At 34.9% G+C, this 13,032-nt stretch overlaps 1 protein-coding gene across 3 annotated transcripts in view; it reads right to left on the reverse strand.

Annotated features, from left to right (window-relative positions):
- Positions 1-9,853: 9,853 nt before the first annotated feature.
- The window catches only part of LOC141550036 (uncharacterized), a 52,133-nt gene continuing 48,954 nt past the window's right edge, over positions 9,854-13,032 (reverse strand). For all 3 annotated transcript variants that reach the window (XM_074280225.1, XM_074280224.1, XM_074280223.1), the window contains exons 3-4: positions 11,143-11,665; positions 9,854-10,093 (exon numbers count right to left, since the gene is read on the reverse strand). In XM_074280225.1, the coding sequence (XP_074136326.1) occupies positions 9,930-10,093; positions 11,143-11,665 (687 nt within the window). In that variant the 3' untranslated portion in view covers positions 9,854-9,929. The remainder of the gene's footprint in view (positions 10,094-11,142; positions 11,666-13,032) is intronic.

The following is a 13,032-nucleotide window of genomic DNA, read 5'->3' on the forward strand; positions in this document are numbered from 1 at the left end:
GGGGCCTTAAAAGTAATCTAACCCAGCCTGCCTATTTTACAAATAATAATAATAAAAAATAATGAGTGTCAGAAGCAAGATTTGAACTAATGTTTTCTGGTTCTAACATACAGAACTTTCCTTATTGCCTCCCTTTCTACCTTCAATGATTCTGAAAGATTTAATTAAACTGTCATCATAAAGTTCTGGTTCACTATTACTCTGTTCTTGTAATAACATAATAAGTTCATCTCAGAACCAGAATCCAACTTTAAATTTGAGTCTCCAAATTGTTTGCAATTAAGATTATTAGTTTTTCCCTTGGGCTAGTAATTGACATTAATAGTTTTTTTTAATTGCTATATTCCCTCTAACTTGTATCTTCCTAAGAAACAATTCTAATTCAGAGTTAATGTGCCACCTTTCATCATGAGGCTGCATGAATAAAAGGGTGCTTTTTTTTCCTAGGACAATTTTTCAGATAGTGACTTTTTCATTGTCTCAGAGGGTGGTTTGTTTTTTGTTTGTTTCCTGGCCTTTGAGGACAAGTTTGCATTATATCTAATTTTACAAGATTCTTTTTAAAATAAATTTCTATTTGTATCCTTAGTCCCCAATCTTTCTCTTATTATGTGATAAAACTTTTCAGAGTTTCAAATTTCAAAAAAGAAAAATCAAAATTGGCACATTGATACTTTTTCAAATGCTATGTATGGTGTTTTCTTTTTTTCCCTTTTATTATTTTTATTTTCCCCAGTTACATGTAAAAACTTTTATACATTCATTTTTACATATTTCCATATGAATCATGTTGGGAGAGAAAAATCAGAACAAAAGGGGAAAATCACAAGAAAAACAAAAGGTGAAAATGGTATATTTAGTCTATGTTCAGTTTCCATAGTTCCCTCTCTGGAGATGGCATTTTCCATCCAAAGTTTATTGGGATGGCTTTGGATCACTGAATCACTGAGAAGAACCAAGTCTATCATAGTTGTTCATTGCACAATTCTGCTGTTGCTGTATACAATGTTTTCCTGGTTCTGTTTGCTTCACTCAGATCAGTTCATGTAAATCTTTCCAGGCTTTTCTAAAAACAAGCCTGTTCATTATTTTTATAGAACCATAATATTCCATTACTTTCATATACCATAATTTATTCAGCCATTCACCAACTGATGAGCATCCAATCAGTTTCCAGTTCTTAGCCATCACAAAAAGGGCTGCTACAAACATTTTTGCACATGTAGGTCCTTTTCCCTCTTCTATGACTTGTGATACACACTCAATAATGATGCTGCTGGACCAAAGGATATACAGTTTTATAGCCCTTTGGGCATAGTTCCAAACTGCTCTCCAGAGTGGTTGGATCATTTCACAATTTCAGCAACATAGTTATCATTATCTTTTCCTGTCATTTTATCCTGATGGGTGGGGATTGGTACCTCAGAGTTTGCTTTTCTCTAATCAATAAAGAGTTGGAGCATTTTTTCATATGTTTGATGGTATTCATTTTTTATTGGAAAATTGTCTATTCATACTCTTTGACCACTTATCAATTGGGAGGATGACTTGGTATTTCATAAATTTGAATAATTTCTTTATATATTTTAGAAATGAGGCATTTATCAGAAACACTGACTAAAAATTCTTTTTTAAAGTTTTGTTTCCCTTATAATCTTGGCTGCATTGGTTTTGTTTGTGCAAAACCTTTTTAATTTAATATAATCAAAATTATCCATATTGCATTTCCTCATGTTTTCTAGTTCTTCACTGGCCTGCTGTGGTGTTTTCAATGCAATTGAGTGTAATTTCAATCCAGTGAAGTGAGAGTGAGCAGCAACTATAGCATTCATGCAGAAGAAAATGAAAGTGCCTCAATCCATCTTCTAATACAGTCTAACATAATTTGACCAAAATCAGCAAGCATTTAGTAAATGTTCACTATGTGCTAAGCACTGGGAAAAGAAATATAAACAATAACAAAAAAAAATCCCTTCCAGGATTTAGTTCTAATAGAAGAAGATAACATAAAAAGAGAGTTGAAAAAGAGGTGGAGTTGGAGAGAGAGGGAATGAAGAAGTCTAAAGAATCATTAATGAAACCAGAAAGAGAAGGGAATGAGTGATCATGGCATCTGGAATGTACACTTCTGGGAATGATGTTTCTGCAGAGATGAAGGGATCTTCTAGAGGAGAAGGCTTCAGAAGAGAAAGGAGGGGAAGTCTGATGTGGAGTTGGAATGAAAACCAGTGTTGAGAAGTTGAGCTTTGAGTCTTTCTTGTACCTGAGTTTATGTGGACCCCTTTTTCAGAAAGTTAGATATATTTTTTAAAAAATAAAATCATACTGAAGGTGGCCTAGCTGTACCTGATATAAAGCTATATTATAAAACAGCAGTCACCAAAATCATTTGGTATTGGCTAAGAAACAGACTAGTTGATCAGTGGAACAAGTTAGGTTCACAGGACAAAATAGTGTACAACTATAGCAATCTAGTGTTGACAAACCCAAAGATACCAACTTTTAGGATAAGAATTCATTATTTGAAAAAAACTGTTGGGAAAACTGGAAATTAGATATGGATCCACACTTAACACCATATACCAAGATAAAATCAAGATGGGTCCATGATTTAGGCATAAAGAATGAGATCATAAATAGATTAGAGGAACAGAAGATAGTTTACCTCTCAGACTTGTGGAGAAGGAAGGAATTTATGACCAAAGGAGTACTAGAGATCATTATTGATCACAAATAGAGGATTTTGATTACATCAAATTAAAAAGCTTTTGTACAAATGAAACTAATGCAAACAAGATTAAAAGGGAAGTAACAAATTGGGAAAATATTTTTAAAGTTAAAGGTTCTGACAAAGGTCTCATTTCCAAAATATATAGAGAACTGACACTAATTTATAAGAAATCAAACCATTCTCTAATTGATAAATGGTCAAAGGATATGAACAGACAATTCTCAGAAGATGAAATTGAAACTATTTCCACTCATATGAAAGAGTGTTCCAAATCACTATTGATCAGAGAAATGCAAATTAAGACAACTCTGAGATACCACTACACTCCTGTCATATTGGCTAAGATGATAGGAACAAATAACGATGAATGTTGGAGGGGATGTGGGAAAATTGGGACACTGATGCATTGTTAGTGGAGTTGTGAAAGAATTCAGCCATTCTGGAGAACAATTTGGAACTATGCCCAAAAAGTTATCAAACTGTGCATACCCTTTGATCCAACAGTGCTACTACTGGGCTTATATCCCAAAGAAATACTAAAGAAGGGAAAGGGACCTGTATGTGCCAAAATGTTTGTGGCAGCTCTTTTTGTAGTGGCTAGAAACTGGAAAATAAATGGATGCCCATCAATTGGAGAATGGTTGGGTAAATTATGGTATATGAAGGTTATGGAATATTATTGTTCTGTAAGAAATGACCAGCAGGAGGAATACAGAGAGGCCTGGAGAGACTTACATCAACTGATGCTGAGTGAAATGAGCAGAACCAGGAGATCACTACGATACTTCAACAACGATACTGTATGAAGATGTATTCTGATGGAAGTGGATATCTTCAACATAGAGAAGATCTAATTCACTTCATATGAAATTATGTAGTTGTTGTACATCCTTTCATCTGTATCCAACTCTTCATAATACCATTGCAGGTTTTCTTTGCAAAGAGACTGGAGTAATTTGTCATTTCCTTCTCCAACTCATTTTTACAGATGAGGAAACTGAGGCAAAAAGGATTAAGTAACTTACTCAAGAGTCACACACTATTAAATATCTGAGATCCCATTTGAACTACAATCTTCCTGACTCCAAATCTGTTACCATATCCATTGAGTCATTTAGCTGCCTCAAATCATATAGATCCAAATCTGTTTCTTTTGCTTCATCATATTAGAAGGGTTGATCTCTGTCATTTAGCTTTCCTCTTTCTTCCAGCTTTGAATGAGGGTTGGATGAGGTCCCTTTACTGCACCTACCAAAATTTATGGGCTTATTACCTCCTAGTCAAACTTGTGCCTAGTATGGGACTTTCCTATGAGATTTGAAAGGCAGCTGACATCTTTCTATGAATACCTAAATTGAAGGTAGCAGTTAGTGGAGCAGTTTCAGTGCCAAAAGCCACAAAAACAAATAAAACAAAAGAAAGTCAAGGGCAGAAAGATATCCCTGGAAAGAAAGAGCTTATTTGGTCTTGATAACCATCTACAAGTAGAATGGCAAATTAGGAATTGTAGCAAAGAAATAATTTGTAAATGTTCCAATTAGACTTCTCAGTTCATTGTTCTAATAGTGATAAGATGGATTATCTCTATAAAAATGTATAGAACCTGTTATTCTGTTCTTTATATATTGAAATATTCAGCTGTTAATGTTTATCAATTTTTTTAAGCAACAGAAAGAAATTGTGTGTGTCTGAGTGGAGCTTGGAGATGGATTTCCCAAAATGTTACCTGACAATGTATTTTTGCCATCCTTATTTGAACTTAATCACAAGTGTTAAGACTATGAATAGCTTTCAAGGGTGTCAGGAGGATAAGGACCTCAATATAGCAGCTTTAGAAATGAATTTCTGTCACCTTGAAATTAAAAGAGAATAAACAGATTCATCAGTAACTCTGAAAACAAACAATTTCTCTCTGGTTTAGCATATATGTAAAGCTAGCTAAGCTTTTGGTTTCTAACTTTACTCATTATAAACTTGGGAACCTCCAGATAGGAAAATTTTATTAATATATACAATACATTTGTGAAATCTTTTTATCTCTGTCTTTCTGTCTCTCCCTTTCTACTTTATCTCTTCTCTTTGTCTCTGTCTCTGTCTTTCTTTCCCCCAATATTCCATCTGTCTCTAAGTTTGTCTCCCCCTCCCATCTCTCTTTGTCTCTATGTCTGTCCCTTCTTGTCCCTTTTCCAATCATTCCTCATCTACCTTCATCTTTTCTCTGCTACATTTGAGAAATGAAATGAATAGATAATCAGTATAATAGGTAATCTCGTTTATCTCAGGGGAAAAAAAGTCTTTGAAACAAAAGAGAAACAGCAAGCTAAGAAACTTAAGAAATGAATGTTAATGTTTAACATATATTGCATTACTTGTCACTTGTCATCTAGTGGAGAGGGTGGGGGTAAGGAGGGGAAAATTTGTAAATCAAGGTTTTACAAGGGTCAGTGTTGAAAAAGTATTCATGCATATGTTTTGAAAATAAAAGCTTTAATTAAAAAAATGAATGTTGAAAACTAATCTTTACAGGTAATTGGAAAGATAAAATACTATTAAAATGTAAAAAAAATGTTCAGGGAATAGGAATATCTATCTCAGAAGAGAATGAGGAAAATGATGAATCATAGTCATATATATAGTTTCAGTAGCCCAAGAACTGCTCTGTGTTTGTGGTGCAAGACCCACAAAGTCCCTATGCTATACAAAGCATTGCAGGGTCTGCCTATGCTAGCACAGCTGCTAGGGGAGATGTCTCCTGTGTGTACGATCTCTGTGTCCTTCCTCCAATCCTTGCAGGAGAGCTAGCTTGTCAGTAAAAGTCTGACCAAGTCAATACAAGACATGGCTGCCTCCTTGAGGGTAAGAGGAAGGATGCTGGAGCATTTCCATTCTTCTCCATGCAGTCTCCATCTCTGTTTTTCTCCTTGTCAATCTCAAAGCCTTTAGAAACATAAGGCAAGTATTTCCAAGTATAGCGTGATTTCCCTTCATGGCAAAATTGTTAAGACTTTCTGTCTATTTTATAGATTATATAATACTGTTTAATCAGGAATGATTTGTGCCTGTCACACCTACATAATATGCTGTTTGCTCTGGAATGGTCCATGAAGATGAAGGTATTGTAACCAAAAAAAAAAAAATTGTGAGATTGATGACTGAATGTGATCAGTTGAGTGAAGATCTCCCATAAGAATGTGGCCTCAAACTATTCCCTAATTGTGACTTGAGACTTTGTAATAACAAGTTAGATAAATTTACATTCCCCTCCTGTCTCCCTCATCCCCCTGACTTTTTCCATTAGCATTTAAGTGCCTAATATGGTATAACAGTGTGTTATTGACTAGTATTCTTTGTCTCTCGGGGGTAGATTTCTGCATTAGAATGTAAGCCTGAACTCTCCGAGTCAATGGGAGAAAAAGTCAGAAGGGGGAGGTAGGGACTTCTGGATAGGGGTCTATATAATCTTGTGTTTTTCAGTTTGTGCTTTGCACTCCTTTCTGTTGGGAGTTGCCCTTTCTCTCCAGATCATAATGAATCTTTTTTACTTTTTTTTCCCCCCCTGAGGCTGGGGTTAAGTGACTTGCCCAGGGTCACACAGCCAGGAAGTGTTAAGTGTCTGAGAGCAGATTTGAACTCTGGTCCTCCTGAATTCAGGGCTGGTGCTCTATCCACTGCGCTACCCAGCTTCGCCTCTTTACTTTTTACCTTGAGAGTCTCTAATTTTAATTTAAGTGTGGCTGTCCCACATATGACCCAATAGGTTTCCTTGATTTTGTGGCCTTTTGTTAAAGTTGTTTAAGCTATCTTGGCTGAGTGAGTCACTCCAGAGTATACACCACCTGCCCCTCTTCCTGATATACCTATCTCCCCCTGAAACATGGCAGCTTCCCTGTATATTCCTGAAACTGGCTTGGGACCTGGAAAGGTGACTTTGCCTAGAAAAGACTTCATTTAAGTCTCTGGGACCCATAGCCACCACTTGAATGTTACTTGCTTGAATTCTGATTAATCATTCAATTAATTATTAAAGATCAACTATGTAAAGTTTTGTTAACAGTGAATATTGAAAATTATCCATGTACATATTTTGAAAATAAAAGGCTTTAATTTAAAAAAAAAGAAGAAAAGAAATGATGAACTGAATGCTTTCAGAAAAAAACCTGGAAAGAATTACATGAGCTAATGCAAAGTGAAATGTACTGTGTACAAAATAGCAGAAATATTGTATGATCAGTTTGAATGACTTTGCTCTTTTTTCAGCATAACAATGATCAAAAGGTAACTTATAATGAAAATGTTTTTCATACCTAGTGAATTAACTAGTAGGGTCTAAATACAGATCAAAATATATATTTTAAAATAGTCTTTGGGCAGCTAGATGGCTCAGTGGATAGACCACCAGCCCTGAAGTCAGGAGGATCTGAGTTCAAATCTGGCCTCCAGACACTTAAAACTTCCTAGCTGTGTGACCCTGGGGCAAGTCATTTGGCCCCAATTGCCTCAGGGGAAAAAATAAAATAAATTATAAAGTGTATTATTTATTAAAATAAAATACACTTTATTTTTCTTGATTTTTTAGCTATGTTTTTATTTTACAATATAACCAGTAATGGAAATATTTTGCATGACTGCACATGTATAATCTATATTGAATTGTTTGCCTTCTTAATAGTGGGTGGGTGGGGAAGGAGGGAAAAAGATAATTTGGAACTCAAAGTTTTAAAAACAAATGTTGAAATTGCTTTTATATGGAATAGGAGGAAATAAAAGTCTCTCTCTCTCTCTTTATATATATATATATTTTTTTTTTTAAAAAGGTTCACTGTGTGATAACTTTTGTACTAAGAGTTATAACAGTCTCTGCTCTTACAAAACTTACATTTCTATTTATTTTATTTTTAATAGCTTTTTATTTTTAACAGTACATGCAAAGATAATTTTCAACATTCATTGGGTTGGAATCCATTCCAGATTCCAGAATTAGTAGTTCATGGTTGATTCAGTAGATAATAGGGAACCACTAAAGGTTTTATGATAAGAAAATGAAATTAGAGAAGAGCATTAGGAAGATTACTGGGGCAATCTAGTAATCCCTTCCATATCACAACTTTCCCCATCAGAGTTTTGTTATATCACAGATTGGTATAAGAAGTTAAATGGGTATTTTGGGGGAATTTTGTGGAAGTTGCAGACGATGCAGAAAGACCAGCAGATGACTATGACTGAATTTAAAGAAAATTTTAATAACTTTTTTTTTCAAAATATATACAAAGATAATTTTCAACATTTACCCTTGCAAAACCTTGTATTTCAAATTTTTCTTCCTCCCTTTCCCCCTTCCCTAGACAGCAAGTAATCCAATATATGTTAAATGTGCAATTCTTCTATACGTATTTTCACATTGCATATTTCACAAGAAAAATCAGATCAAAAAGGAAAAAAATAAGAAAAAAAATCAATCAAGCAAATAACAAAAAAAGTAAAAATACTATGTTCTGATCCACATTAGGCCCCCATTTTCTAGATGCAGATGTCTCACCATAGCAAGTCTATTGGAATTGGCCTGAATCACCTCACTGTTAAAAAGAGCCACATCTATTCCAAGTTGATCATCACATAATCTTGCTGTTGCTGTGTTCAAAAGTCAGTTAATTCAGTTTTTACAATAATTTAGGCAAGAAGAGAGGAAGAACTTAATTATGGTATGTTAGGATTCCTACAAGGTGCTAAGAAAGATAACACTATCTAATTTGCATGGTTCAATATGATTGATCTGATCCTACAAGGAGATGTTATGGGCCAGAACTTGAAATAAGGTACTGAGTGGAATTGAGGAGACAATGGTTAAATCTAATTCAGCATTTATTTAATCCTACAACAAATAATGGTTTCCTAGTGATGTAATGGTGTGTGCTCAGTGTACAGCATATAAACAAGAAGCTCTCAGGGACAGAGACACAAGCCCACTCTCCGAAGTGGAGACAGATTCATTCCATTTTCCACCTTTGTGCTGGCTGGAGGCTAAAGTACAAACCTTTGGATTCCGAGACATTTGGAGGGAGGAGCTAGAGACAGAAGCTGGCAGAGGCAAAGGACTAGGGGCAAGATCTAGAAGGCCTCCAGAAAACTAGCCAAGCCCCAAGTGAAGAATATAAGATTTTGACTGTGACAATAAAGGATTTGGACTTTAACTCTTGGCTGCATTTGGGGTGATTATTACTCTGAACTGAAACTAAGGCTGCCTCCAGAGCCCCCCAAGAAACCTGCTTCCAGAGAACAATATTTTAGAGAACAACATTACAATGGTGGAAGAAAAATTTGTTTATATTGAAAGCCTCATATATATGATGAAAGGAGGGGGGGTGAGAATAATCAGATTATTAGTTTTTCAGAACTTTCACTGATGTTGGTAAATATAGTCAGTGCTCTTATGCAAGTGAAGGCTGATGACAATACAAATACAAATTGTTTTCAGCTGCTACTATTCAAAGCAGTAATTGTTGAGTCATTTTCAGTTGTGTCCAACCCTCTATGATTCCATATGGGGTTTTCTTGGCAGAGATGCTGGAAGTGGTTGGCCATTTTCTTCTCCAGGTCATTTTACTTTTGAGGAAACTAAGGCAAACAGGGTTAAGTAACTTACCCAGGGACACTAGTAAATGCCTGGGGCTACATTTGAACTCAGGTCCTTCTGACTCCAGGGCTGTGTCACTTAATATTACCAAAGAAATAAGTACTTAGAAGGCAGGAAAAATGTTAACCTCATGAAGCTGAGAAAAACTACACTTATCACATAGAGATTTTAAGCAGAGCAATGTCAAGGAAATCTAGCCTCTTTCCTTTGCCTTTGCTCATATGTCAGGGCATCATTTTACTCTGCTTGAAGAATAGGATTGGCTGATAGTTTGTGTATTTCCCTCAGAATTTAGAATTCTTGGGAATGATACAGAAGGAGCTCAATAAATATTTGATTAACTGATTGATATTCTGAATTCATATTCAGCGAAGAATCTGGGAAGGAGTATGATAGAATTACTATTCTCACTTGAGAGATTGTGGGCTTCCCAAGACAGAAAGATGTGCTTCGTTATCTATTTAACTCCAATTATCTCAAAATCATAATCAAAGATGTGTACCATTTTATTTAATGGAAGGTTTTACTTAACACAAACAACCCACTCTTTATGGTACATTTGGATTATTACTTCCGATTGACTGTATAATCCATCGAGAGCATTTCAGGTACATATGTCTTTTCAATAATAGGAATTATTTCCTTGAATGTAGGTAGAGGTCTCTTTTTCCACTTCAACAAGCCCTTATAATATTTCCGCTGGAGGTCTTTCAGATCCATAAATTGTTTTTCTGAAAATAATCAGATGATTGTGGGAGAATTATATGTGTTGATTTCAAATTGGGAGCTAGTAGTAACTTTCAAGATGCACATTTCACTAAATAAATTCCTGCAAGACTTTTTTTTCCAAATAAAAATCTGTTTTTACCCATTTTTTTCTTTAGATGATTTGTTTTTCAATTACCAAACAATGAATTTTGGTGGTCTTAACTTGTTAAAGCATGATCGTTATTTTGTTTTTTTTTTAAAAAGCTAACTACTATGAATTGCAGGAATGGTTCTAGAGAAGAATTCCATCAACTCTAGAAGGCATGTTCATCCAGTTCAACCTATTTTAGTGGTAGTAAATGGAATCAAAGATTAACTTTTCCCCATCTATCATATTATAGTACTAGCTAATGGGTTGAAGGATGACCTTGTGCTAAAGAAGGTCTAGAAGAAATTATAACAAAAAAAAAGGAAATCCAGTGAACGTCTCAGTGAAGTTTAGCACATTTTGGCTCTTATTTTTATTCCCTTTTCACTGTTTTTGAAATATATAATTGCAGAAGAATTTTGAATTACCCTGGGGTGGGAGGTAGGTGGTTGTAATGGAGAAAATGAGAAGATTAAATAAACAGGAAATATTCAAAATACCTGAAAGTATAGACACAATACCAATGTAGAAGTTGGGACTTAAAATTGATTTACAGGACTTTGAATAGTATACTTTTTGAGTAGGCAGAATCAGTTATGAAAACTAGAAAATGCTTTCTTAATAGCATGGTAAGGTATGGGATTTGATAGCTTTACTAGAGAGCATCCTAAAAGTCTTGGGACAGCAAATAGTTACCCTAAAACTATTAGGATACCATGGATTACCCAAGGTTTACCTGATGCCAAATAATAAAGCCTTTCTTAATCAGAATGGTCATAAATGAAAACTAGTTAACCAAGCCTCCTTCTTGTGTTGGTTAACATTTTCAAACACCGTATTTTAAAATCTCCCATTTTACATGGTTCAAATGTAGCACTATCCATTATGTTGTGCTTAGGGTAATGATAATGGTAATTTACTCACCTGGATGGCGCAATTTTTCAAAATGTTTTTGTCTTTTTCCTTGTGGTCTGAAGACTTTCCCTTTGGGAGGGACAATATTGAAAAGGACTATCCTGCACAAAATCTTCTTCTTCCTAATATCATCTCTTATTATGAAAGGTACCAAGAAAGGAAGATAATGATGGGCAAGTATCTCATAAGGAAAAATGTGCATTGGAGAGGGGTATTTGTCAAGGGGGGCAAATGCTTTGAGGGGCATTGGACTCTTTTCACTCTTGTCACTTGCTGTGGGTGTGGATAATAAGTTATGGCGTAGGATTTTAATCATTCCTATTGGGTCACAAATAGTACTCTTGCTCTTTAAGACAACAGGCTGAGTATGCTCTAGTGGTTCTTGTTGACCCAGTGTTTCTAGTGATATGATGTTTAAGACTCGAAGAAGATAGTTCTTTGCTTCTGTAATGGAAATCTCATGTTTTTTTAAGTTATGGGATTTTTCATTTTCCTTTATCAAAGCGTCAGCAGAAAGAAACAATTTTGAGAGCTGTAAAAAGAAATGAGAGAACATTTGTATATTAGAGTAGCATACAGTAGAATAGAGAAGAAATCTAGCAGGTAAAATGAAATGATTTAACAAGAAGCTATGAGACCCCTTGGAAAAACTGTACTGATGTGGCAAGCACACAGAACCTAAGGCAAATGAAATATCAAGTGATCATGAAAATAGAAGTGTTAAAACATGGCAAATAAGAACATTTAAAATGATTGTACATGTATACCCTCTATTAAATTGCTTACTTTCTTGGGGAGAGAAGAGAGGGAGAAAGAAAAATTTGAAACTCAAAATCTTACAAAAATTAATGTTGACTATATTGATTTATTTGCTATCTTGTGGAGGGGGGAGAAGAAAGAGAAGGAGAAAAATTTGAAACATAAGGTTTTACAAAGGTGAATACTGAAAACTATCTTTGCATTGTATTTGGAAAAATAAAATATTAATAAAATAAAAAATATTGAAAACTATCTTTGCATGTAATTGTAAAAATAAAATATTGAGGAAAAAAGAGAAAATAGAAGTAATATTCTTTTTTTGGGAGGTGGGATGGGGTAGTCAGAGTGTATTTACAAGGTTAAAGCAAATCAAAGAAGAATAGAATGGTAGAGTAAAAGAAATCCTGAATAAAGGATTAGAAAACTGGATTCTCATTCTTGTTTTACTATCAACCCAGCTGTGTAAACCTTGGAATTCATGGGACCTATTCTAGATTGTAGTAGTTACTTATTTTGCCTCATATAAAGCCTGACAATATGTGAAAATTTGAACAGAAACCCCTGAGTTAATGTTAAACCTGTTTAATATGCTTATCATTTAAAGTTTGAAGGTTGATTCAAGTCAGAAATTTAGGCTATCAAAAATCCAGTGACACACACCTGTCAGATTGGCTAAGATGACAGGAACAAATAATGATGAATGTTGGAGGGGATGTGGGAAAACTGGGACACTGATACATTGTTGGTGGAGTTGTGAAAGAATCCAGCCATTCTGGAGAGCAATTTGTAACTATGCCCAAAAAGTTATCAAACTGTGCATACCCTTTGACCCAGCATTGCTGCTATTGGGCTTATATCCCAAAGAAATACTAAAGAGCGGAAAGGGACCTGTATGTGCCAAAATGTTTGTGGCAGCTCTTTTTGTTGTAGCTAGAAACTGGAAGTTGAATGGATGTCCATCAATTGGAGAATGGTTGGATAAATTATGGTATATGAAGGTTATGGAATATTATTGCTCTGTAAGAAATGACCAGCAGGAGGAATACAGAGAGGCTTGGAGAGACTTAAATCAACTGTTGCTGAGTGAAATGAGCAGAACCAGAAGATCACTATACACTTCAACAACAATACTGTATGAGG

Source organism: Sminthopsis crassicaudata, chromosome 1, assembly GCF_048593235.1.
Source record: "Sminthopsis crassicaudata isolate SCR6 chromosome 1, ASM4859323v1, whole genome shotgun sequence".
NCBI lineage: Eukaryota > Metazoa > Chordata > Mammalia > Dasyuromorphia > Dasyuridae > Sminthopsis > Sminthopsis crassicaudata.